The sequence below is a fragment of the Puma concolor genome, chromosome E1 (genome assembly GCF_028749965.1).
Source record: "Puma concolor isolate L17-30 chromosome E1, mPumCon1.1.hap2, whole genome shotgun sequence".
Lineage (NCBI taxonomy): Eukaryota > Metazoa > Chordata > Mammalia > Carnivora > Felidae > Puma > Puma concolor.
This window is the reverse complement of record NC_141680.1, coordinates 51,269,902-51,296,889: the sequence shown is the minus strand read 5'-3', so window position 1 is coordinate 51,296,889 and position 26,988 is coordinate 51,269,902. Positions and strand designations below refer to the sequence as shown.

General features: G+C 40.4%; 1 protein-coding gene across 19 annotated transcripts in view; it reads right to left on the bottom strand.

The window, feature by feature from the left end:
- CEP112 (centrosomal protein 112) overlaps positions 1–26,988 on the bottom strand; it is a 481,908-nt gene that overhangs the window by 283,220 nt on the left and 171,700 nt on the right. For 18 of the 19 annotated variants that reach the window (XR_015244252.1, XR_015244253.1, XM_086687813.1 and 15 more), the window contains 2 exons: positions 24,097–24,232; positions 6,021–6,128 (listed from right to left, as the gene is read on the bottom strand). Coding sequence is in view for 17 of the 19 variants with exons in the window: in XM_086687813.1 (XP_086543939.1) it covers positions 6,021–6,128; positions 24,097–24,232 (244 nt within the window). In the remaining 2 variants the exon portion in view is untranslated. The remainder of the gene's footprint in view (positions 1–6,020; positions 6,129–24,096; positions 24,233–26,988) is intronic. The other variant, XM_086687818.1, reaches the window with a different exon arrangement.

The window sequence follows — 26,988 nt, the reverse complement described above, 5'->3', positions numbered from 1 at the left end:
CCTTCTCTGTCTGCCCCTCCCATGCTCATGCTCTGTCTCTCTCTGTCTCTCAAGAATAAATAAAACATTCAAAAAAAATTTTTTAAAGTGAGGATTACACTAGATAAGTGCTTCTACAGCTTTTCCACTGAAGTACCCCCAGCAGCAGTGAAAATGAATAGCAACCCCCCTCCGCCCTCCAGGGGGATCTGAGAGCATAGCCTGAAGCAGCCTCTGCAAGCTGGAAGTTTCTTTGAAATGCCCTATTTTATCTTATAAATTCATGAGAACTTTGCATTTTACAAAACAGGAAAGTCTATGTTTGTTTTCATATGACGGTGCCCTCAATAGTAAAACTGCTTTGCTTTCCCACAAAATCATCAGGTGACTCGAACCTTCCAGGAAGCTTGTATGGTAGCTTCACATACGCCCTGACTGTGGCTCACTCACTACCCCAGTTTGAGAAAGAAGGGCCTGGGAGATGAGCATTGACATCTCCTTCCAGTGTGAAATGCTATTAGCCATATCACTTAAGATCTCACATGTTGTAGAAAAGTCAGACAAAGTAATAGAAGAATCGTCACACTCGGACCTGAATGTCGGCAGAAGCCCTGAAATAAGGAAGTCCAGCCAGACAGGTACGTAAGTCAACGAGCCGGTGGTGTTGCCGACTCATCTACACCTACAAGAGATCTACGTCTGTCAAGAGATGCACAGACGGGCTGAGGTCTAATCAGGCAAAAGAACAGAAAGTCACTGAACACTGGATTTGGAAGAGACCTTAGCAGTGGGACAGCCCCCCCAAGGGCACAGGGTCCGTCCACAACACGCCCGACAGGCACTTCCACAGGCTCGGGCTGGGGAACTTACTCTCTCACGAGATACACCATTGCCCATTTGAATAATTTCTTTCGGAAAGGACTATTTCAAAATGACTCAAAATATGCCTCACAGTACTACCTACACATGGCTTCAGTGTCTGCCCCCCGGAACTGCAAGGGGGGTCGGAGCGTGGCTCTGGTGCAGGTTCTGATTCTCTCATCTGTTAAGTGTGCGGGACCTCAGGTTACTTAAGAGGATGTGCTTGGGGCGCCTGGGTGGCGCAGTCAGTTAAGCGTCCGACTTCAGCCAGGTCACGATCTCGCGGTCCGTGAGTTCGAGCCCCTCGTCGGGCTCTGGGCTGATGGCTCGGAGCCTGGAGCCTGTTTCCGATTCTGTGTCTCCCTCTCTCTCTGCCCCTCCCCCGTTCATGCTCTGTCTCTCTCTGTCCCAAAAATAAATAAATGTTGAAAAAAAAATTAAAAAAAAAAAAAAGAGGATGTGCTTCAGTTTCTACAGCTAGAAGATGGGAATGACAAGTAATGGTCTCTGCCTCCCCCTCCTGTGAGGGGGGACACGGCTCAATTCACGTGGACCGTGTAGGAGAGACACGTGGCCCGGAGCAGGGGCTACCAACTGCTGGCTGTTGGGATATTACCACACAGACCAGTCCTCAGATTTCCTGTATGACTGACCTTGACTCCAAAAATAAATAGATCTGGGGGCGCCCGGGAGGCTCAGTCCAACTTCGGCTCAGGTCATGATCTCATGGTTCGTGAGTTACAGCCCCACATCGGGCCCAGAGCCTGGAGCCTGCTTCAGATTCCGTGTCTCCCTCTCTCTCTGCCTCTCCCCTGCTTGCACTCTGTCACAGTCCATCTCTCTCTCTCAAAAATAAATAATAAACATTAAAAAAAATAAATAAAAAGAAACAGATCTGCTATTCTCCTTAGTCTTGTCTTCTCTCGGCAAATCTCCTCTGAGATGGTTCCAAGCCTTTCTATATTCGGAGACATTCATTTGAACATGTCTGTCTGTCGGTGTCCTACTTAAGACGTGGTGACCACAACGGACTTATTTCTTATGTGACCCGATACATAAACAATGTGCTAGGACCATTATCCCCACCATCCCAGGCATTTTTTTCTGTCTTCCTTGCTGTCCCCACCGCTTACGCCCCTCCCTTACATTACCCCCGACCCTTGCCTCGTATTTTTTGCAGATGATTGTATCATCTAAGCATAGGATTTTATATTCAATCCCAATAAATTTAATCATCTTAATTTCAGCTATTGAAAGCTTCAGAGAACTGATTGTCCTATCCTCCGTGTTAACTACTCCTCTGGGCTCTATGGAAGCAGGGAACCTACCAGCCTGGCCCCCCTGTTCAAAGAAGGAAATGAGCTTAGTTTAATCGGCTGCATTTTTAGTGAACTTGCGCTAGCTTGCAGGGACCACAACTACATGCTTATCATTGCTTATGATAAACTTTCCCAGCAAAAATCTTAACATTCGAAGAGGTCTGGGGGAATACTGTTCCTGTTAACAGAATTTTCTGCTGGGAAAGGTTTTAAAAAGTTGGTGTATTATCACACTGGTAAATATTCTCCTAAAATCTCCTAGCTCAGATTCCTGCCTTTGTCTTTCCCGAGCGAGTTACTGCCTGGGATCTCCATTCTCAAGTCTAATAAACAGGCCTACAGATATAGGAAGAATAAAGTGGGTGAAATCACCAAGACCTGAGGGATCCTTGTGCGAGGTGTTTTTTTTTTAATTTCCTGTTATGCATTTGCATACCACTTGTATCATTTATCCCTTTTTCATGAAAGTGAAATACAGAAAAATTAATGCAACAGCATGTAGTTTCTATTAATAGCATCAATTCTTTAAAAAATTAATTAATTCCTCTAATTAAGCATTTTTAAGCAAGACTATACAAAGGATAAACTTTGGTAGATTTTTAAAACTATCATTCTGAGAAAAGACTTTGAAACTTAACATTCTTTCAAATGAAGTTTATGTAAGTTTATTCGTAAACTAAAAACATGACTGTCGCATTTAAAAAGACGCTATCATGATGTGGAAAGTAAGGAATGTACAAAAAGAACCAACCGTGATTCCATCACCTAAATGATAATTGACATTATTGTTTGACTATTTCTGTCTGAGATTAACAATAATTGGGCCAGCGGGTGTAAACACTTTTTATGACTCTTGGTAGATAGTGCCAAAATCCTCTCCAAAAAGGCTGTATTAATTTAAATGCCATCAGCAATATATGAAAGTACAAATTTCACTAAACTTTTGCCAACTTTAGATGGCACATCATTGTTAATTCTAATTTGCATTTTTATTAACTCCAAGGCTGTAGATGTTTCTACACTGTCGTTTATTCATTTCTTATCTCCTTCGGTCCTTTGCCAGGTCATTTATCGGGACATTAATGATTTTCTTATGATTTGTGCTAATTACTTAATTTAAATGCTAATTATTTTTATTTGTTATAAATTTATTAATTTCATAAGAGAGTCATTCTTTGCCTATCACATTTGTTGCAAGTATTGTTCCTTTTTTTAACTTAAAATAAGTTTTATTTAGTCAAATGTTAATTTTCCGTGGTGGCTCTCCTTATGTGTCCAACTTTAAAAAGCCAGAGCTCTGCGAAAACAATCACAACATAATGCAAATCAGGCACTGAAGTCACGTGGCTATCTCTGGCTATAAGTTCGTCACCTACACAATTATCATCAAAATGAAAATACAATCTTTTAAACTCTCAAAGAAAATGCTCCTACCCCTTACACTCATCCTGAAACACAACAGTTTCTGAGTCATATCTGTGTCTCTCTCCCCTGTTCCTCCACCAGTACTTAGAGGAAGTAACATTTTTCTTGTTATTGTTTTTGCTTCTTAATATCGCTTTCAATCCAAGAATCACCTCCATTATACTTGTAACTAGAACATGACAATATGCAACACTTCTTGCCCATTCTTAATATTCTTATCTATATTTGGCTATGACCTCAGCTTCTTTCTTATCCCCACTTCCCACCCAAGTCAATTAAACAATAATGAATTCGATAATGTATTTCTATTATCGGCTCAATCACAGAAACATAATGTAACTGAGGCTGGAAGAAAAGTAAGAGACAGTTTCTGCTCCCTGGTACTCCATTCTGGATTAAGAACAGCTCTAGACGATATTTTACAAGAGCTGATTTCAGTATAAGGAATGATGAGGTGATTAATGCCATAATGTCAGAGAAGGAAGAAATGGGCATGGGCCCAAAAGGTCATGTTCATGTAACGTTTTAGGGAAGTGTTGAAGCAGAATGGAGCAGGACAATACAGATGATGGCAATAACAAAGAAGGACCGATTTGCAAACTTCTGTCTTTGGAACTCTTTTGCCTTTACACCATCCCTGTGAAAGTAACTCAGGTATTTTTACCAACATTTTAAGATGAAAACAGCAACAACAACGTACCAACAGTCAGGTCACATGTCAGACCAGACTTTCTTTTCATGGAACTCAACTGAGTCCCTAATTGCTATCACTTCGGAGAGGGATTTAAATCCAGTAATCACAAGGGATTAATTAGTTTTTGACGCAGTACCCCCTTAATAAGGAATTGAAAATACAATAATGAAAAAAATTATTGAGGTTTTCAGAATAAAAAGGTTCAAATACTATCTTTAATTTTTCTTAGTGATTAAGCTAATTAACATTTTTTCCAGATGTTAAGGAAATTAGGGAAATAAATTAGACAAATAAGTAAAAATTAATAGCCATCTTAAATATTCCAAGAATTAGCTGGACTACATTCTTAGAAAAGACACTACCCGGGATGTCCTGGTCCTAGCCAAATTCTCACCCATCTCCTACAGCTAGAAGCTTCCTCTCTACATACATGCTGAACCAGCCTCTACTGTCATTTTTTTTATGTTTATTTATTTTTGAGAGAGAGAGAGAGAGAGAGAGAGAGCAGGGGAGGGGCAGAGAGAGAGGGGGACAGAGGATCCGAAGCAGGCTCTACACCGTGAGCTCAGAGCCTGAAACGGGCTCGACCTCATGAACCATGAGATCACGACCTGAGCCAAAGTCGGACACTTAACCAACTGAGCCACCCAGGCGCTCCCCCACTTTACTGTCATCTTTTGTTCCTTGAACGCTCCCAGCTTGCGCTCATCAGATCCTTGCACGCATCGCTCCCTCAGTCCAGAATACTCTTCTTCCAGAGACTTCACGGCTGGCTCAGTCCTAGTTTTCAAGATTCTGAGCACAAAGTTCCCTGCTCAGAGGGCTTCCCTGACCACCTGTCAGTGCCGGTAATCCCCTTCCCGACTCTCCCCGACGAGGCCTCTGTACACACCTCCTCGCGACTTCATAAATCACTCTTCAAGATTATCTCATCTGTTTGGTTTTGTTTGGTTTTTTATTAATGGGTTGGCTGCGCACCAAGTGGAGTGTGTATGCTCCGTGAGCAAAGGAACACTGTCGGTCCTGCTGACAGCTCTGTCCAGGGTCGGGACATGGTGGGCAACCAAAACCACTTCTCAAATAAGTGAGTGGGTCACACTTAGGCTCTGCCAGGAACAGAAGGACTCAGGAATCACAATAAATGTTTCAATTCAACATGCAGATGGATAAACTGTCAGAACAGACTTCAGCGAAGAGCTGAAATTCTGTTTCTGGATTTTACCGAAACAGATCTTATTTTAAATGACTCCCATACACTGGTAACAACATTCTTAGTAAAATTTTCACTGGGCAGGGATTTTATGATATAATGATATTTTTTTAGGATTTTATTTTTGGGGCGCCTGGGTGGCTAAGTCGGTTAGGTGTCCAACTCTGGATTTCGGCTCAGGTCATGATTTCACGGTTTGTGAGTTTCAGCCCTGCTTTGATTGGCCTCTGCACTGACAGTATGGAGCCTGCTTGGAATCCTCTCTCTCCTTCCCTCTCTGCCCTTGCCTCCCTCCCTCCCTCTCTCTCTCTCTCTCTCTCTCTCTCAAAATAAATAAATAAACTTAAAAAAATTTTTATTTTTAAGTAATTTCTATTCCCAATGTGGGGCTCATACTCACGACCCTGAGATCCAAGAGTTACACGCTCCACCCACTGAGCCAGCCAGGTGTCCGTGATATAATGAGATTTTTAAAAGAGAGATTGCACATGCATTTAAAAATTCAAAGGCATCGTCAAAATGAAAGACCAACCTGCTGTTCATATCGTTGTTTGACGTCCTCCAGCTGCCAAAAAAACTCCTTTGACTGTTTCTCACGAAGAGACTTGGATCTGGTTAGATCTGCTTCTACTTTTTCCATCTGTAAGATTTAAAAATCAAATATATTTTTTAAACAAAAAACTAATCACATTCCATGTTTTTATAATTTGCCCATTCATTAAAATGGCAGATTTTAAACACCCCCTACCAATCATAATACTGAATTTAAAGATGGTAAGATTATGAAAGCTCTATCCATTTATTACTCATATTTAATAGTTTAAGTCAGGGAAATTAGCATTGACATATAATTAACTAAATTCTAATTCTATAGTAACACTGTAATGCGAATATAATTTTGAACATTCAAACACTTACTCAACAAGATTTTTCAAGGCCTAGATGTGTGCTGAATGGGAGAAAATATCTGCAAACCTTACATCTGATAAGGGATTTGTATCAAGAATACATAAAGATTGCTCATGGCTCAGTAAGAAGTGGACAATTTTACTCAATTTTAAAATGGGCAGGGGTGTCTGGGTGGCTCAGTCGGTTATGCTTCTCACTTCAGCTCAGGTCATGATCTCGCGGTTTGTGAGTTCGAGCCCCGCATCGGGCTCTGTGCTGACAGCTCAGAGCCTGGAGCCTGCTTTGGATTCTGTGTCTCCCTCCCCTGCTCACACTCTGTCTCTTTCGCTCTCAAAAATAAAAAAAAAAACGTTAAAAAAAATTTTTTTTAATGGGCAAAGGAAGTGAAAAGACATTTCTCCAAAGAAGATACACAATGGGCCAACAAGCACATGAGAAGACATTCAACATCACTGTAATTAGGCGATTTCAAATTAAAACACTAATGACGTACCACTTGACGCCCACTAGGATGGTCCGCATCAAAAGACAGCTAATAGCAAGTGCTGGTGAAGATGTGGAGAAACCCTGCGGGTAGGAAGGCCAGTGGAAGATAGTTTGGTAGTTCCTCAAAAGGTTAAACAGGGGCGCCTGGGTGGCGCAGTCGGTTAAGCGTCCGACTTCAGCCAGGTCACGATCTCGCGGTCTGTGAGTTCGAGCCCCGCGTCAGGCTCTGGGCTGATGGCTCAGAGCCTGGAGCCTGTTTCCGATTCTGTGTCTCCCTCTCTCTCTGCCCCTCCCCTGTTCATGCTCTGTCTCTCTCTGTCCCAAAAATAAATAAACGTTGAAAAAAAAAAAAAAAAAAAAAGGTTAAACATAGTTATCACATGTTCCAGGAAGTCCACTTCTGGGTGAGAAATGAAAACACGCACCCACACAAAAACTTGCAGATAAATATTCGTAGCAGCATTACTCCTAATAGCCCAAAAGAGGAGCTAACCCAGATGTTCCTCAATTGATGAACGGATAAACAAAGTGTTGTATATCCATCCAGAGGGGTATCGTTCAATCATGAAAAGGAATGAAATACTAACACACGTTAACACGGATCAACCTTGAAAATGCTACGCTAAGTGAAAGGAGGCAGTCACGAAAGACTATGTTTTGTATGATCCTGTTTCTACTGAATATCTAGAAGGCAAATCCATAGTAAGTAGATTACTGGTTGCCGGGAGTGAGAGGGGTTGGAGTGTGGGTTGCTGACTGCTAAAGGGTATCAGATTTCTTTGGGGGGCAATGGAAATTTAAAATTGATTGTGGGGATGGTTACGGAAGGTTGAATATAATAAAAACCATTAAATTGGACACTTACAATGAATTAATTGCTGGTATGTGAATTGCATCTTAATAAAGCTGTTATTATAAAAAAAAAAATTAAAAGCCAAACACAACACCACATTCCATGAGGCCTCATGTGATCCAATCCCAGGTACCCCTCTCAATTCACCTCTACCACTCTATACCACCCCCACCCCCCACCACTGCAGCCCACCTGCCTCCTTGCTGGGGGGACGACATGCCAGAGATGCTCTCGCCTTGGTGTCTGGAAGCTTCTCCTCAGATAGTCACATGACTTCTTTCTCAAAGTCTTAAGTTTCTGCTTAAATGTTATCTTGGTACTGAAGTCTCCCTGACCACCCTATTTTAAATTGCAGCCTTGCCCCCCGCCCTCCCAGTCTCCCTTTCCTTGTTTTACTGTTCCTTTTTACCATAGAACATATAACCTTCAAGTACCCTACGCAATTGACTTCTTCATCTAGGGCTCATTTTAAGATCTGCCTTGCCCACCGTAATGCAACCCCGCATTCACTCATGTATCCCAACAATTTGGCACACTGCCTGGCACATCTAGGGACTCCGTAAATACCAATCAAATGAAAAAAAAAAACAAACAAAAAAACACCACCAAACAAACAAAGAAAACCCAAGACAGACCAAGTATATGCAACTAGGTTTGAGATTTGCTGAATCAACAATTTTCAACATTTAATAGTGCCAGATTCTCTGTAACAAATACAAAATCATGTTGGATCTGATGCTTTCTAGCACATACAAAATTAGAGACGATGCATTATTATCCTTGCTCTTGCCAGATGGTCGCTCATAGGTGACAAGAAAGAAAAATTCTTACGTTTGGTAATGAAAAATCTCTCCACGTCGATAACATGAAAATGGCAACTTATATTCATAGTGCAGTTTTTCATGTCTTTTTTTAATGTTTATTTCTGAGAAAGAGAGAGAGAAAGAGAGAGAGAGAAACAGTGCACACACAAGTTGGGGAGGGGCAGAAAGAGAGGGAGACATAGAATCCGAAGCAGGCTCCAGGCTCTGAGCTGTCAGCACAGAGCCCCATGCGGGGCTCGAAGTCACCAACTGTGAGATCACAACCTGAGCCAAAGTCGGAAGCTTAACTGACTGAGCCACCCAGGTGCCCCTCATTTGTCTTTCTTTCCCTGGCTTAGTTTTTCCTCAGAAGATATTTTTTTTCTGAGACAATCGTCAGTTAGTGTGACAATCATCCTATCACTGGCTACTCTTACTTATTATTCTCACTTATTATTCTGCTTATTATTACTTATTATTCTGCTTCACTGGTAGGTTGAGATATTTCTTTTTTTTCAGCTTGTACACCATGCTCTCTTTCAGGTTACCTTTTGGTAATTGCTAGGATTAGACAAAACATGAATACTGGGGAAAATGGACCCTAAGAATGCTTCCTTCCCAGTTCAAGTGCATTTATTCAGACATGATCATTAAACCTTAATTCTCTAGGAGCAAAAATGTTCACTGAAGAGCAGCCAGTTTCACTGGACGAGAACAAAATGCATATGGCCGCTCACGACTGCTACCCAACAGTACAGTGCAGTTTCTGTTTCTCACAGTGAAGTCTGGAGTATCTACATAACGGCACGAGATTTAACCTAAGGATTTCTCTGTGCAACCCTAATAACACTAAGTCATCTGCTTCCAAGTTCAACGATCGGTGTTCTAAGGCTATTGATCTACAGGTAGTCAGTATTGTGGCCAACAATAAATTCATTAAGGAATTACTGAAGGAGACACATTCAAGCCTTCCGTACTAAGAGCTTTCTTTCGTCTCTAACTCAAGATGTGGATGTCAAGGCTCTCCTCCTTCAATGCTTTTCACAGGAGACCTCACACAGAAAGTTCCTTAATTTGTCCCGAGCAGTCAGGTACTCCCTATACTCTAGTATCATTGGCCTTTCCAAACTCTGGTATCATTGGCATTTCCCAAACAAGCCAAGTCTGTTCTTGATTCTTTAGACTTTTGCTCGTTGCACTATCTGGAAAGTCCCTTCATTTGTTTCCTCGTCCAAAGGGATCATCTTCAAGGCTGACTCAAGTCTTCTCTCCTCTTTGAGGTGTTCTTTTTTTTTTTTTCTAATGTTTATTTATTTTTGACGAAGAGAGAGACAGAGCACAAGCAGGGAAGGAGCAGAGAGAGAGGGAGACAGAATCCAAGCAGGCTCCAGGCTCCGAGCGGTCAGCACAGAGCCCGACGCGGGGCTCGAACTCATGAACCGTGAAATCATGACCTGAGCCGAAGTGGGACACTTAACCAAGTGAGCCATCCAGGCACCCCTGAGGTGTTCTTTAATCCCACCAACCGACATTAATGCCTTCCTTCTCTCAATGTTCAAGGATCTATTTTCATAGGACACTCTGTTTGTCTCTGTAATGTGGAAGTGTTTCAAATGTGTGAACTTTGTTTATTCATCTAGATCATGAGCCAGCAAATAGAAGGAAATATGATTTATAATTCTCTTCTATCTTAATTATTAATTTATCAGCATGGTGCGCAGAATAAATATGCATTAAATCCTTAGGGATGCGCCTGGGTGGCTCAGTCGGTTGAGCGTCTGACTTCGGCTCAGGTCGTGATCTCACGGTTCGTGAGTTTGAGCCCTGCGTCGGGCTCTGTACTGACAGCTCGGAGCCTGGAGCCTGCTTCGGATTCTGGGTCTCCCTCTCTCTGACCCTCTCTTGCTCACGCTCTGTCTCTCTCTCAAAAATAAATAAAACATTAAAAACAATTTGTTTAATCCTTAAAGATGAATAAAATGATTGGCAAAAGCAAAGGGGAAAGAAAAAAGAGAAGGTAAACCAAGGAGGGAAGACCTGTTTTATTTAGTAATTTTAAGACAGATCTTCATATGAAGTTGATCTTAGGTTCCTATTTTACTTGGGTACAGATTGAATATTAAGGTAAATAATAAGTATTTTAAAATTTTGAATATTCAGAATTTGAAATAAAAACTAAGCTTTATGTACTCAAAGTTTCTAAAAAAAAACCCAGAATATCTTCAAGAAAAAAAACAGAAGTATCTTCTAAAATCAAAACAGAAAACAATTTAAAGCACATAAAAAGACCTTTTATACCTGAATGGTAAGACACATTCAAAGTAAATAATAACTAATACAAGAAAACGAAACGCATGTCATTTTAGATTATACTGACCGAAAATGCAAGGCCCCATTCCATTTTCCTTCAACAATTTAACAAAAAAATAAAAAAAGTCTTGTAAAATACTTAGCTTGTATAAAAACACAGTGTTCTCAGTTGCCATAGATACAAAAGATTCTGCTTCCTCATACATCATTCCCCATTCCGTTCAAGCGTCAGAAAAATAACAACAACAACAACACTCCTTTATTGTGTAACTCTGGCTTCAAAAAACCTAACAGTAAAACTTGGTGGTCAAATTAGGAGCAAAAAGGGTCTGGGTGCATTTCTGTGAACGTTTAGTGTTTAAAGAAGGAAGGCGGGGTTTAAAAAGGAGCGGGGGTTGTGTTTTCCTTGTGTGGTGCCTCAGGCATTCATTACTTCAGCTACATGTAAGAGAAAACCCAAGTAACCATGCATAGCTTAAACAACATAGGCCCTTTATGTTTTCCTGTGCCACAAGTTCAGAAAGAGGCTGCTACATTGGCAGTTCAAAGATGTCAGGGTTAAGGACTCTGCAATTCAACCTGCCCCTAATAGTTGCAAAATGGCTTCTGCAGCTCTGAACATCTGGGAAGGGAAGGGCAAAGGGTCCGTGTTAGCGGAGCTGAATGCCCTGTTCAGGAGCGTTCCAGCAAGTTCTTGTCAATAGCAAATTAACTATGCTGTTTGCGTCTCATTCACTGGAGCTGCATTAAAAGGTAAGCTCCATCTGCAAGGTGAGAGACCGCAGTTTGAAAACTGTGCCTAATGCCACCTTAAATCAAATCAGGGCTCCATGAGTAAGAAAGCAGGAATGGACGTTTGGCAGTCACTGTCAAACAGGGTCGTAAGTTATCGCTCTTTGTCTAGTTTTCTTGTGTTATTATATTGAGTAATTCAACTCAATAAGCATACATTTGTATAGAAATATACAGTTCAAAATATATTTTGGTATTTAATACATATGCAGATAAACTATGAAAAACTGTTCTTCAAGTATGTTCAGATCGATTGATCGATCGATCGATTCATCAAGACAGGCAGGCAGATAGATATAAATGGGAGGAAAGACAGATCGTTATATCTGTGCTTGGCTAAACACTCAGTGGGAACTAATATACTTAACAGGGAAAACCAATCAACACATTAATTGATTATATCTATAGTTCTTTTGTGTGCAATAACCATAAATTGATATAAAACATAAGATTTGTGGTATCTGTCCTTAATGGTTGATGAGAATTCTGAATCTGTTCTGGATATGAATTTTTGGTTCAATATCTGAATTACAAATGTCTTTTCCCACGCTGAGGTTGCCTTTGCATTTTCTACTGGTCTCTTTTAATAAACAAAAGTTTTTTTTTGTTTTTGTTTTTGTTTTATTTTAGTGAGGTTACATTTGACAATATTTGGGGTTTTGTTTTTTGTTTTTTTTTTTAATTTTTTTTTTTTTTTCCAAACGTTTATTTATTTTTGGGACAGAGAGAGACAGAGCATGAACGGGGGAGGGGCAGAGAGAGAGGGAGACACAGAATCGGAAACAGGCTCCAGGCTCCGAGCCATCAGCCCAGAGCCCGACGCGGGGCTCGAACTCACAGACCGCGAGATCGTGACCCGGCTGAAGTCGGACGCTTAACCGACTGCGCCACCCAGGCGCCCCATTTGGGGTTTTGTTTTTAATGCCTTTTCGTTTCCTATTTAAAAAATCTTTACCTGGTTCCAACTATCAAAATTTTCTACATTTTCTTCTGAAAGTTTTATTGTTTTACCTATCACTTGTACATCTATAATCCTGGAATTGATTTTGTGAATGGGGTAAAGTAAGAGACGAGATTCTTTTTTTTTTTTCCTCCACATGGCTATCCAATTGACACTGTGGCATTTATTGAAATGATCATTCTTTCCCTGCTGCAACTGCAATCCTTCCTTTGACATGAATCAGATTGATCATGGATGTGTGAGTCTACTTCGGGATCTCTTTCTTCTGTAACACTGATCATCCTTGTGCCCAAATCATGCTGTATTAATTCTGTAGCTGAATATTAGCTTCAATATCTGGTCATATAAGTTCTCCAGTTGTGCTTTTCTTCCAGATTGCCAGAGCAAGTATTAGCCCTTTGCATTTTCAAATCAGCTGTCAGTTTCTCTCACTTCCTTTCACCTCACCAAAAAGAAACAAAAAACAACTACTACTAACATTTTGATTTTTAGAGAACTGTGTTGCTTTTATAGATTAATGTGGGGAGAACTGACATGTTTATAACATCGAGTCTTTGAATCCCCCAATTTCTTTAGGTATTCTTGATTTCTTTTGATCATGTTTGCCAGTTTTTATATATATTTTTAATTTTAGAGAGAGAGAGTGTGTGCGAGTGGGGAAAGGAGTAGAGGGAGAAAGAGAGAGAATCTTAAGCAGGTTCCACGCTCAGTGCGGAGCCCGACGCAGGGCTCAATCCCACAACCCTGGGATCGTGACCCGAGCCGTAATCGAGACTAAGGCCCTCAATCGACTGAGCCAACAGGTGCCCCAATATTTTCCAGTTTTTAAACAGAGGCCTTGCCATTTTTTGTTAGATTTATTTTTAGGTCCGTGAAGCTTTTTCGTACAATGACATCTTTTTCAAAGTTTATTTTCTATTTGTTGTATGCTGATATATGGAACTAAAACGTAATTGTCTATCTGACCTTAAAGACTTTACTAAACCCATTACCAGTAACGTCTAAACAAGTAAATATTTGAGAAATTTGTAGTTACACAGAGATTCCATAATTGCAGGTAATTGCATAACTCACTGGGGAGCTCAGCTGTTTCTCCTCCGTGTTCTCTTACTGACCTATTTATCCCACCAACTACACCACTTACTAAATCACACGCTTCTATGCATCGGTCTATCACACAAGCCACACACATGTCTTAATAATCTCTGAACTCCCAGAATCAGTAACAATGGCTGGTGTAGAGCAAGTATTCATGCATTTTTTTTATAAATGAATGAAAGAAGTCAAGTCTATTGAATCCTTGGCCAGTAAGTCAATAAAATAATTGAAGCATTAAAAATAATAATGTTACTATTTCACAATTAATAACCCTTCGAATCAGTCAAATACAGAAAAAACAATGACATATTTTCTGGTCCAATGTCCGCAGTAGATTTTTTTGGCTTATCTTCCTTCTGCGAAAGAGATTAGTCATTGATAAATATTACAAGGAAAAAGCTTCACTTACTCCTCTTACAGTAAGCATTTAAAGATAAAAGGTAAAATTTCTTTTATTTGTTTTGCTGTTGTTTAGTTTCGCTTTTCAAAGCCAAAGACTTATACATATTCTCTGCATGTTGCCATTTGGAATTAATTACCACAGTAGGCTCTATGGAAACATTTAAATATAATTCTAGAATTTTACTTCTGCTGCTTAATCTCATTCAGACACAAAATTCCAAATGGTAAAAGGGTGGAGAGACTTCTCCATTATCATCAAAAAGTAACTGAGGGAAAATGCTTCTATTTATGTTGGATCTTTTACTATCTTAAAACTGGTCTAAAAAAACTTATTTAAAATTACATGAATCGGCATGACCCTTAACGGACAAGAGGACAAAGGTGTAAGTCACAGTAAATGGTTTGTATGATTCTTTCTTTCTTTGTCTGTTTGTTATCCATTGACACTTAAGGACACAAATATATCCAGATGGCATTCTTTCTTCTTTGTAACTTGAGAATTTTTTTCAGCCATTCAACAGCAATAATAGGACGATGAAATGAATTTGCAACCTCTAAGAATATAAGAAACTGCTAACCAGCTTCAATTGTACGAGGAGCCAGAGGCAACCTCACTAGTCAACAGCAATGTTTCAGAATTGTGCTTTCATGGCAAGCCAGTGGGTTCTCCGAAGTCCAAAGCTAACATCATGTAGCTGATGACTATAAAGAAAAAAGGAATAGAATTTAAAGCCAGATATTTAGCAGCAAATACCCTTTAATGGGGACATATTTTCAAGGAGAGAGAAATTATCTAGAAGTCAAGTGGCTAGCAGAAGCCCCAAGAGGAACGGGTTAGCCAACATCCACGCAATCATTTTACCAGACGAAAAAATGTCACTTTAGAATGACTGCCAGTACTTCTAAAAACTTAGCTGTCTTTTCAGTCATTTATTTGTTTCACAGAGAATGGGTAAATATAGAACACCATTTCTTTTAAAGACATGATTATGTACACATATATACAGAAAATTCTAGAACAGGAGTATGTTGTCACCATTAAAATGTGTATATTTTATACAACTAATTGCTGACAGCTAACACTTTAATGGGTTTCACTATGGAGTAAAAATTAGGTTATTGAAGCAATCTTAAATGAGATCAAAAGTTCTTCAAAGTGAAAGAAACGGTGTGAAGCAATTTTTTAAAAAACTTTCTCCTGTTCCATTTTCTCTCATGGGCCTCATTTATGAAATAGCAATTCACTTTCAAAAACAAACTCAAAGCTTTTCTTTTTTTTAACTCAAATTCCCATTGTCTGCTATCTGCGGCAGTTTCCAAATGGAAAAAGATGCCCTGAGCTCTGCTGGCTTTTACACAAAAGATTTTAGTAAGAAGAGAAAGAGCAGTTCAAAACAATAACAGACAAGAAAGACTAGTGAAAATATAGACTATGGAACAATTGTGAAAACATGACGATTCTCCAAATAATGAATCTGCTGAATGATTTTTTTAGAATTTGAGCTAGATCAGATGCACACTTTTTAATCAACTGAAAATATGGAAAAGAAGACTTCTAATTTACCATGTTTTGTCATATATATTTTATTTAGCATTTGGGTTTTTTAATGTTTATTTATTTACTTAGTTTGAGAGAAAGAGAGACAGAGAGAGAGACAGAGAGAGAGAGAGAGAGAGAGAGAGAGAGAGAGAGAGAGAAAGAGAGAGAAAACTCAGGCAGGGGAAGGGCACAGAGAGGGAGAGAGAGAATCCCAAGCAGTCTCTCAGCTGGTAACACAGACCCCAAAGCAGGGCTCGATCTCACAAACTGTGAGATCATGACCTGAGCTGAGATCAAGAGTTAGACACTTAACCAACAGGGCCACTCTGGTGCCCCTTTACTTGGCATTTGTTGAAATTTGCCATGTAAGAATTATTTGCTTTGTGAACGAGCCTAGCTCTTCAGATTCTGTTACAAATGTTGTTGTTATTATTATACTCACACCAAAGGTGCTTCCTCTAGTTCAGAAACTCAACTGCACCTGGCAAAGCTATATATGATGGAAACCACTGAAGAATATTTCTTCCACAGAAGACAATCAAAAGAATTTCCTGTTCATCGGTTGCCATCACTGTTATTTTTCAAGGAGCCTAAACTGAGCACCACTGGGCAAATCAGACCTGGTGAGGACTACTCACAAAGACAGGACACGGGACTAGGATATGTGGAGGAAGAAAAGAATCTCAGGGGCATGACCCCAGTAGGGTCCTTGATGGGATCATTTAACCAGTCCACAGAGATGGATGTGATACCTAGAAGACAGAAACACATTAACTCAACATCCAGAAGTGGGAGAGTCAAATGCGCCTGGCAGGACTGGTGAAGTAAAACAGCAGACAGACCATGAACTAGGCACATAACAGAACAGTCAGACATATGAGGGAGGAACAATTAAGGGTGGTTCCAGAATCAGTTCCATGAATACTATCGTCCATCCCTGGCTTTCCTTATTTTATGGCAGTCTTACATTGTGGTTAGATAGGGTTCTTTTTTTTTTTTAATGGTTGTTTTGGTTTTTTTGTTTTTTATCATTTATTTATTTTGAGAGAGAGAGAGAGAGCATGAGTAGGGGAGGGGAAGAGAGAGTAGAGGAGGGGAAGAGAGAGCAGGAGAGAGAGAATCCCAAGCAGGCTCCATGCTGTCAGCACAGAGCCTGACACAGGGCTTCGATCCCTCTATCTCACGAGCCATGAGATCATAACCTGAGCTGAAATCAAGAGTTGGACACTTAACCAAATGAGCTAACCAGGCGCCCCCATTGCTTGGTAGGGTTCTTAATTTATTGGTTCCCGAGATGACTTTGTCTCCAGGGCTTTCAGTTCTGCCACAAAACTCTGAGACTTCTTTTTCATCTTAAAAAATATATATATCAATTTGAAAACATTCTCATGACTCTGGATTAAATTGTTGTCTTAATTTCATTTGCAGATGTTTCATTGCTAGTGTATAGAAGTATGGCTAAATTTTGTATATTGACCTCGTATCCTGAAATTTTATTTAAATCATTTATTAGTTCTTGTCTTTTTTTAATGGATTTTGACCATACGGAATGATTGCGTCATCATACTTCCTTTCCAATTTTTATTCTTTCTTTCCCTTTTCTTTCTGTCTTTCTCTCTCTCTCTTTTTCCTTCCGTTTCCTTACCTCCCCTCCCCTTCCCTTTCCTTTCCTTTTTCTTTCCCCTTTGTGTGCTGGCTAGAATCTCCAATACAGTGTCGAATGGAAGTGGCAAAAGCAGGCATGGTTTCCTTGTTCTTAGGAGGAAAAGCATTAAGCCTTCCAACACAAAGTATACAAGTCATAGAGTTTTCATAAATGACCTTTATTAGGTTAAGTACGTTTGCTTCTGGTCTTAATTTGCCAAGTATTTTTTTGAAATCATGAATGATATTGAACAAACTTTTTCAAATGCTTTTTCTGCCTCTACTGAGATGATCATGTTGTTTTCTCCTTTATTAATATGTGGCATGACACCAATTAATTTTCAAATGCTAACACCACCTGGGATTCCTGGAATAAATCCCACTTGGTTGTGATGTATAATCATTTTTATATGTTTCTAGATTCCATTTACTAAAATATCATTAAAGATTTTTGTGTCTGTATTCATGACAGATTTATTTTGTAGTTTCCTTACAGTGTCTTTGGCTTTGACATTAGAGTAATCCTGGCTTTATAGAATGAATTGGAAAGTGTTCCTTCCTCCTCAATTTTCTGAAAGTGTTCAAAGAACTCAAATTTATTTTTTCCTTAATATTTGATGGAAATCACCAGTGAAGCCACCTGGTGGTCCTGGGCTTTTCTTTGTGAAAAGATTTTAATTGTAAATTAAATATCTTTATTATTGCACAATTCAGATTTTCTATCTCTTCTTGAGACAGTTTTAGTAATTTGGGTCTTTGGGTCTTTCTATGAATTTGTCCATTTCACCTGAGTCTTGTAATTTGTTGGCCTAAGTTTATAAAATATCACCTTGTAGTTCTTTCATTTTCTATAGGATCAGTAATGGTGTCCTCTCCTCTTTTATTCCCAACCTTGCTAATTTGCTTCTTCTCACTTTTTTTCCCATTAGCCATGCTAAAGATTTGTCAGTTTCGTTGATCTTTTCAAAAAACCAACTTTCGGCATCATGAATTTCCTCCCCCCCCCCTTTTTTTTTTGCTTTCTACTTCTTTGTTTTCTTCAAAAATATAAAGATATTTTCTATTTCCTTTCTTCTGCTTGCTCAGGTAGAAGCTTTTCTTTTTCTGGTTTCTTTCTTTCTTCTTCTTTTTTTTTTTTAAACATTATTTGTTTTATTTTGAGAGAGAGAGAGCATGTGTGAGCAGGGGAGGAGCAGAGAGAGAGGAGAGAGAGGATCCCAAGCAGGCTCCGCACTGTCAGCACAGAGCCCCATGCAGGGCTTGATCTCAAGAACTGCGATATCATAACCTGAGCTGAAATCAAGAGTCAGACACAACCAACTGAGCCATTCAGGTGCCCCCTCTTTTTCTGGTTTCTTAAGATGAAGTTTAGGCTACTGATTTGAGAACTTTCTTTTGGGGTATAGACATTTAAAGCTATAAACTTTTCTCTAAGTACTGCTTTAGCTGCATTCCATAAATTTTGATATGCCCATGTTTTTGTTTTAATTCAGTTCAAAATATTTCCTCATTTTCCTTGTAATATCTTCGTTGACCCATGAGTTGTTTATGTTATTTAATCTCGAAATATGTGGGGACTTCCCAGATTTCTTATTGTTATTTCTAATTTATTATCATTGAACACATTTTGCATGACTTTAATCCTTTTAAATTTATTGAGAATTGTTTTGTGTCCAAGCATATGGTCTACCCTGGGGAATGTCCCACGAGTGCCTGCATGGAGTGATTACTGGGTGGAGTGATTTAAATACCACCCAAATCTCAGACTCCCTCCTGACTGGCACAATCAAAACAGACCCAAAGCAGCAGAGCAAAGGCTTTGGAACCTCATTGAAACTGAAACCTGCTCACAGAAGAAGAGACAGGACTTTTGCTCTGAAACAAACTAGGTTGATAATCTGCTAAAACGAGAACCTCAAGATCATCTGGGAAATTCCAACCTTACTCAGAGAGTATACTAACAAAAACTTGACGAGCATCTTGAGACTCATCCATGTTGTCGTAAGCATCAGTAATTCATTCCTTTATATTGCTGAGTAGTATTCGGTTGTATATGCTGCATGTTGATTGTTCTTTCAACTTCGGAGGAACATTTGGGCTGTTCAAGTTAGAGGCTTTTGTGAATAAAACCGCTATCAACATTTGTGTACAAGACTTTGTCTGGATATGTCTTCATTTCTCTTGGTTAAGCACATAGAATGGAATGAGTGATAGATGGTCACTGAATGTTTAACATCTTAAGAAATTGGCACTTTTCGCATAGGCAGCATGTGACAGCTCCATCTGATAGCATCTTCACCAACATTCAGCATTATCAACCAATCTTTATAGTTTTTTTTTTTAATGTTTATTTATTTTTGAGAGAGAGAGAGAGAGAAAGAGAGAGAGAGAGAGAGCCAGGGAGGGGCAGAGAGAGAGGGAGACACAGAATCCGAAGCAGGCTCCAGGCTCCGAGCGGTTAGCACAGGGCCCGATGTGGGGCTCGAACCCATGAACCAAGAGATCATGACCTGAGCTGAAGTCAGACGCTTAACCGACTGAGCCACCCAGGCGCCCCTGCAATCTTTATAATTTTAACCATTCTAATGAGCATGTATAGTGGCATTTCATTTGATTTTAATTTCCCTGATGAATGATGACCTATTGAACATCTTTTCATGTGCTTATTAGTCATTTGTATATCTTCTTCTGTGAGGTGTCCAAAATTTTGCCTATTTTTAACTGGGTTGTTTGTCTTCTAATTACTGAGTTGTAAGATTTCTTTTATACTCTAGATACAAGTTCTTGGAAATATTTGTAAATCTTTTCTCCCATTCTCTGGCTTGTCTTACTTCCTTTTGTTGTTTTTTAAGGGTGTCTTTCAAAGAGCAAAAGTTTTTAATTTTGGTGAAGTGGAATGTAGCAACTTTAATTGCGATTAATTTCTGATTTTATTGCATTGTGGTAAAAAAAATATGTGCTGTCATATCAAGTTTTAGAAACACACTGAGTGTCTCTTTATGGTCTACTAAGTTTTATAACTGTTCCAAGGGAGTAGGACTTTAACAGGTCATATTTAAAGGGTAGAAAGTGGAAATATAGGTATTGTATAAACTGTTATTTAGACCTCCTATTTATTTTGTTTTCGCCCCCTGATCTTAGATGGAGGAAACTATATGAAAGCACCCCAATGCTATTTAATTCTCCATGCATTCCTAACATTTTTTCATATTTAAATACTCTTGCCTTTAGCATGCAAAAATATATCCATTCGTCTAGTTTATTAACTTTATTATGATAGTATTATATTCTTATTTTTCTTCTGAATACAAGTGATAAATTTTCATAATCTAATCTAATTTTTGTGTAAACTAGTTGTATCTTTTATAAACAGCATACACGTGGATTTAAGTCAACTAGTCAATATCTTATTTTACTAAAAAAATTAACCTATTAATATTTATTATGACAGTTACATACTCTGTCTCATTTCGGACATCTCGTTCTGTTTCTACTTCTGTTCCGTTGGCAACATCTCCTCTCAAGTTTTGCCTTTATCTCCTTGAGATTTTTATGCAAGTGTAATACCTTGTTGATTTGATTTATGCCTAAGCTTATACATTCCAAAACTATTTTAATCTGCATTTCTCTGATTTTAAGATCTTTTGAGTCTCCCCTTTCCATGGCCGAGAATTTTAGCCTACTAAATTGTTTTTACGTTGTTATTAAATTTGTATTGGCCACTTTATATACCTTCTTTTTCAAAACTCAATAAACACGAGCATTCTTTCTTACAATCAGAGTTGGAACAATTAGTTAAACTTGTTTTTATTTTGCTGGATTCCATTGTTCCCTACTCATCCTTAAATATGATGGTTTCCCCATGTGTGCAGTGTCTTTGGCTTCATCTCTGGATTGGTTGATCTGTTCACATAATTTTTTCCAGAAAAGAAACAAGCAGTATACATTTTATGAGCTCTTACTAAGAATATGTTTTTCTGTTGATTTTGCAAGTGAAAAACTCTTTGGTTATGTATAAAACTGGGTCACAACCTTCCTCCTTCAAAACTCTGAAACATTATCCATTATTTTGCTAATTTCCTTGCCAGTTTCATCCTGTCTAGAAACTTGTGGGATTTTCATTTTTATTTTTGAGGTGCATTTTTTTTCCCAGAATGTATCCAGGTTTCATTGCATTAATTTTACTTAATATGTGTGGCCTCTTTCTTAGAGATCATGTCTTCTTATACAAAGATACTACTTTTCTGATATTTTTTTTCAGAATTCCACCATAGATCATTTTCAGAAGTATGCTTTTATTCTGTAACTGCTGAATACAAATGTCTTTTTCCTGTTCTACAGAATGCTTTCACAAGTTCCATGCTGTTTGCTTGTTTTTTCTCCTTCTTACCCATGAGTACCGTGACCTGCTAATATTACATCATCAGCTCCAAGTGGAAGAGTGAGCCAAAGGTACCTGTCATGGTCTCATGACAGCCTTCCTCAGAACTTGCACTGTCAGTCTCAGCAATTTCAAATGCCTCATTTTTAGCCTTCTCGACTCTATAATTAAACCTTCTTGCCAGGGGCCCCCTCCTTCAGTATTTTCTGTATTCCTTAAGTGTCAAGCTGATCAGAGAATTTCCTCTGTAGCTCCACTGCATACTTGGACCAAATACACATTCTAGAGACTGGGCCCTGTTCCTAGCAGGGAGCTGGAAGATGGACATCCAAGCAGCAGGGTCTGGTCTCCACCTTCTGGCACAATTACTCTGCAGGAATCCAGCTTCTGCCCTAGGCAGTGAGGGGAAAAATGGAAGAATGGGATCTCAGAGCCCCATTCTCAAAACCCAGATTCACACAACTCAATAGGAGTGGAAATCCGAATCAAGAAAATAACAACAAGAAAGCACAGTTCCAAACTAGTCAACACTACAGGGCTCATAGAGATCCTTCCATAGGGATGTTTCCACCACCCCATTATGTGCTTGGGGCTCCTGAGGAAGTTAACTCCCACTGAAAAGGAGATCACAAACACTACTGCACCATTTTTTAGAATGAAGAAAACCTGAAGAAAATAAACCAAATACCCTTGGATAGAGGAGCTGATAAATGAAATGTGCTATATTCATAGGATAAAATACATTCAGTGTTAAAAGGACTGCACTAAATCAGCATGGACAGGGCAGGGATACGTAAAATTAAATATAAAAGAACAGCCTTGCACCAAGTGGAAAATAAACTCCAAGCAGCCAGTTACAAAAAAACAAAAACACACAAACAATAAAATATAAAAGAGCAAATAAGGCATACGTGAAATCTGTAGTATTTACCTAACTTTTAAAAAGTAGACGCACAAAAATTTTTAGATGCGTGTAATATGTATAGACGTAACGTATACATATAAGATACATGAACATTATATATGCACATAAAAATATAAAAGAGACTGAAATAATACACACTAAATTAATGACAGTGGTTTTCTCAGAAGTGGAAAGGAGGGAGTAATGTGACTAGATACAAATAACAAAGCAAATGAAAACTTCATCTGTAGGGTTGCAGTTTAAATTTTTTTTTTTCAACGTTTATTTATTTTTGGGACAGAGAGAGACAGAGCATGAACGGGGGAGGGGCAGAGAGAGAGGGAGACACAGAATCGGAAACAGGCTCCAGGCTCTGAGCCATCAGCCCAGAGCCCGACGCGGGGCTCAAACTCGCGGACCGCGAGATCATGACCTGGCTGAAGTCGGACGCTTAACCGACTGCGCCACCCAGGCGCCCCTGTAGGGTTGCAGTTTAAATAAACACCGTGTTAACAATGGTTGATTCTTCATGAGGGGCACCTAGGGGTTTGCTCCCTGTTTCCTTTTCAAATTTTTTATTTTCTCTCAAAACTAAAAAGCGTTCCACTTCACCTGTGCAAGAACCGGAGACGGCCTCTGTCCTGAAATGTCAGTTGCCAACAACTTGCTGTAACTGACAAATACAACACTACTTACGGAACACGGACGAGCACAGACACGGTTAACCTGAGCCCCTGCACCACTGGTGGGTCACGGGGTTTTACTTGTAGGCGGATCCACGAGACACACTCTTGCCATTGCCACATTTGTAGCTACAACTTTAACTTCATGTACTCATTTTGAGAGAAACAGAGTGAGCAGGGGAGGGGCAGGGAGAGAGGGAGACAGAGAAGCAGGCTCTGTACTATCAGCACAGAGCTCCATGCAGGGCTTGAACTCGCGAACCGTGACATTGTGACCTGAGCCGAGACTGAGAGTCAGAGGCTTGACCAACTGAGCCACCCGGGTGCCCCTATAGCTACGCCTTTAAATGACTATTGTGGTTTTGCTTGAAGGCGAATCAAGGACTCCTGAAGGAGGAAGCTGGGCCCATCTCCTTGTCTGCAGAGCCCCAGGTGGGTGTCCACCCTCCTCCTTCCACACTGCCACCAAGGTTTGCTGGTCAGCGGCCACCCGGTGGCCCGGGGAGCACGGAGAGGCACGCCAGAGCTACATGCTGTGGCTTCCCCCGGTCACACGCTCTGCAGGGAGCCGGGGGGAGCCTGCCGGCCAAGCCCTCCCCGCCAGGGCCCTCCTTCTTGGCCGCGAGGGACCACCTCTTCTTTCCAGGCTCCGGGGGCAGGTGGGTGTCCTCCTCTGCCAGGGCTACTGTCCCTTTTTCATTCTGAACCTGTGACCCAATAGTATGGCTAATTTTGATAAAACTTTGGTTAGAAGTAAATATGTTTCTGTCATATAAAGATCAGAATGTACCTTCCCACTGAGAGAGTGACTTTCAAAAAAGATGCCACAGCGGCCTCCTCACCTGCTCTTTCATTTCGGCGTAGACTTTCTCTGAGTTCAGTTCCACCTGCCGCTTAAACTCTTCCAGGGCAGCATCCGCCTGCTGGGCCTGCGACCTCTGAACTTCAGTCACACGAGTCAGCTGCTCCTCTTTCTCCCTAGAAAAGTCCAGAAAAGCTTCAGAGTTGAAATGTAAAATAAAAGAACAAGGCTTGAATGAAAGGGCAGTATTTCACCCTCTCTAAAATAACATTCAGATTGCAAGTTTTTGATCCAAATTCTATAAAACTTCCCTTTCAAAAGTTGACAATAAAATACTTTGTCTCCAGAAAAAGAGACAGAGTGTTCTGATGACTACTCTCAAAGATTTCTCTCAAACTGCTTCCAAAGATTTCCTTAAAAACAAAACCCGTTTAAAACCACTTAGCTCCATCAACTGATGGATGGATAAACAAGAACAAGATGTTCAAGGTGTACAATGCAATATAATTCAGCCTTAAAAAACACTGAAGTTCTGGGGCACCTGGGTGGCTCAGTCGGTTAAGCGTCCGACTTTGGCACAGGTCATGATCTCACGGTGCATGGGTTCAAGCCCCGCGTCGGGCTGGGTGCTCATAGCTCAGAGCCCAGAGTCTGCTTTGGATTCTGTGTCTCCCTCTCTCTCTCTACTCCTTCGCCCACTCACACTCTGTTTCTCTCTCTTTCTCTCAGAAATAAATAAACATTAAAAAAATTAAAAAAAAACACACACTGAGGTTCTGACACATGCTACATGGAGGAACCTTGAACACGGGAAGCCAGGGACAAGAGGCGACATATTGTACGATTCCATTTATGTGAAATACCCAGAAAAGCTAAGTGCTTACAGACAGGAAGTAGATTAGAGGTGGCCAGCAGCTGGGGGGGTGGGGGGGGGAGGGAGTGGGCAGGGGGAACGAAGAGTGACTGCTTATGGATATAGGGTGTCTTTTCTGGTGATGAAAACGTCCCGGAATTAGATAGTGGCGATGGTTGCACCTCCTTAGGAATATACTGAACTCCGCTGAAATTTGCACTTTACAAGGATGAATTTTATAGTATGTGAGTTATATCTCAATTTTAAAAAAGCCACATACCATTAGAGATATCTCGAATATGCATGCGTAGCAGTTCACCTGTGGGGTGACAGGTGCAACGCAGCCACTTGGTGGCCTGAGATTGTGCCACCGCCCTGCAGGACACGTGCCTACTGATCACCATCTCACCTCTTTATGTCTTGAACTCAAGTTCTATGGTCACAGGGGCTCAAAACACAAGAGAAATCACTGCAGAGTCACACAGGGAAAAAAATAAAGGCTTTCGGTTATAAATGCATGAAAGTTCATGATGGCTAATACGGAGTTCTGACTCGTGCTGGGCCCGGTGCAAAATATTTTTACATCTCTTCTCTCCTTTATTCTCAAAGCAAACGTGTATCAAAGTATTATTATACCCTTAGTTTTAGAGAACAGGAAACTGAGGCTTAGGGAGTAGTTCTGAGATACCACATTTAGTAAGGATCAAGCCAGGACCGGTCCCGGCCCTCTGACCCTGAGTTCATGCTGCAGGCTCCTCTTCTGCTTTCCTGATTTTCCAGGTGCCATACTTTAGGATCTGAATGTGTCCCCTTAAAGGAAACGAATGCTCTTCTAAACGAGGTTCCAGAGAGATCCCATGACCCCTTCACCAGGTGAGGACGCCAGCCCCGAACCAAGAAAAGGGCCCTCATCAGAACACCACCATCCTGGTGCCTTGGTCTTGAATTTCCCAACCTCCAGAACTGTGAGAAATAAACTTCTGTTGCTTATAAACTACCCAGTCGGCGATATTCTGTTACAGCGGCCTGAGCAGACTGAGACATCACAAATAAGATCAACTTGGTTCATCTTCCCTAAATGCGAAAGTTTACACACACATAAACATCATCTCCTTAACTGCAACGCCAAAGAATGCTGGGGGGGGGGGGTGGGTGGTGGAGTGATTTAATTCACACAAATCCAATTGTTTTTTGTTTACTTATTTATTTTGAGAGAGCGAGAGAGAGCACGAGCAGGGCGCAGGACAGAGAGAGAGGGAGAGAGAAAAATCCCACGTGGGCTCCCCACTGTCAGTGCAGAGCCCGACACGGGACTTGATCGCACAAATTGTGAGATCGTGACCTGAGCCCAAATCAAGAGTCGGATGCTTAACCCCCACAAATCAAATTTTAGGAAAACATCATGACAGGGCGGGGAGGAGCGTGGAATCCAAACAATGATGCTACTGTCTTTTAAGACGTGGACAAACAGTAATTTGAGTGTTTTGACTTACTCAGATCTGAGCTTAAAAACCCCTCTAAGACACAGTAACTTTCAGGCTTTCCAATAAGAGCACACATGTGATACATGTGATATAAGATATCAAAATACCAAACTTTCTCCACAAGTACGGAAAACTTTCTCAGAGATTTAATGCAAAAATACTGAGAAGTGTCACCCAGTTTCCACTTCAGCAGGATCCTCCTGTCCCTTTGTAAAAAAAAAAAAAAATGTGGCAATGCGTATTTCGTTTCGAGTCCCCCTCCCCCCTCCCCAGTTTGGATGGTCTCTGCATACAAGCTGGAAGAAGATATTCCACATCCACCTTCCCCTAATTTTTCATTATATACAATGTGCGTCTACCTCTTCATACCCACCACACAGCCTTGTACGTGAAGAAGACCAAATCCACACACCCCCCCCCCCCCCCCCCGCCCCCGTGCTAAACAAGGCAGCTTTTCCACTGAAACCCCTTTCCACACGTCTGTTTCACAGGTGGAGCCACTATTTTAATGACCCCAGGGTTTAACACTCGGCCCCAAGGTGTGTGAGGCCCTGCATGAGAGCAAAGCCATTGGAGGTGGTGCTGCATGCCAGAT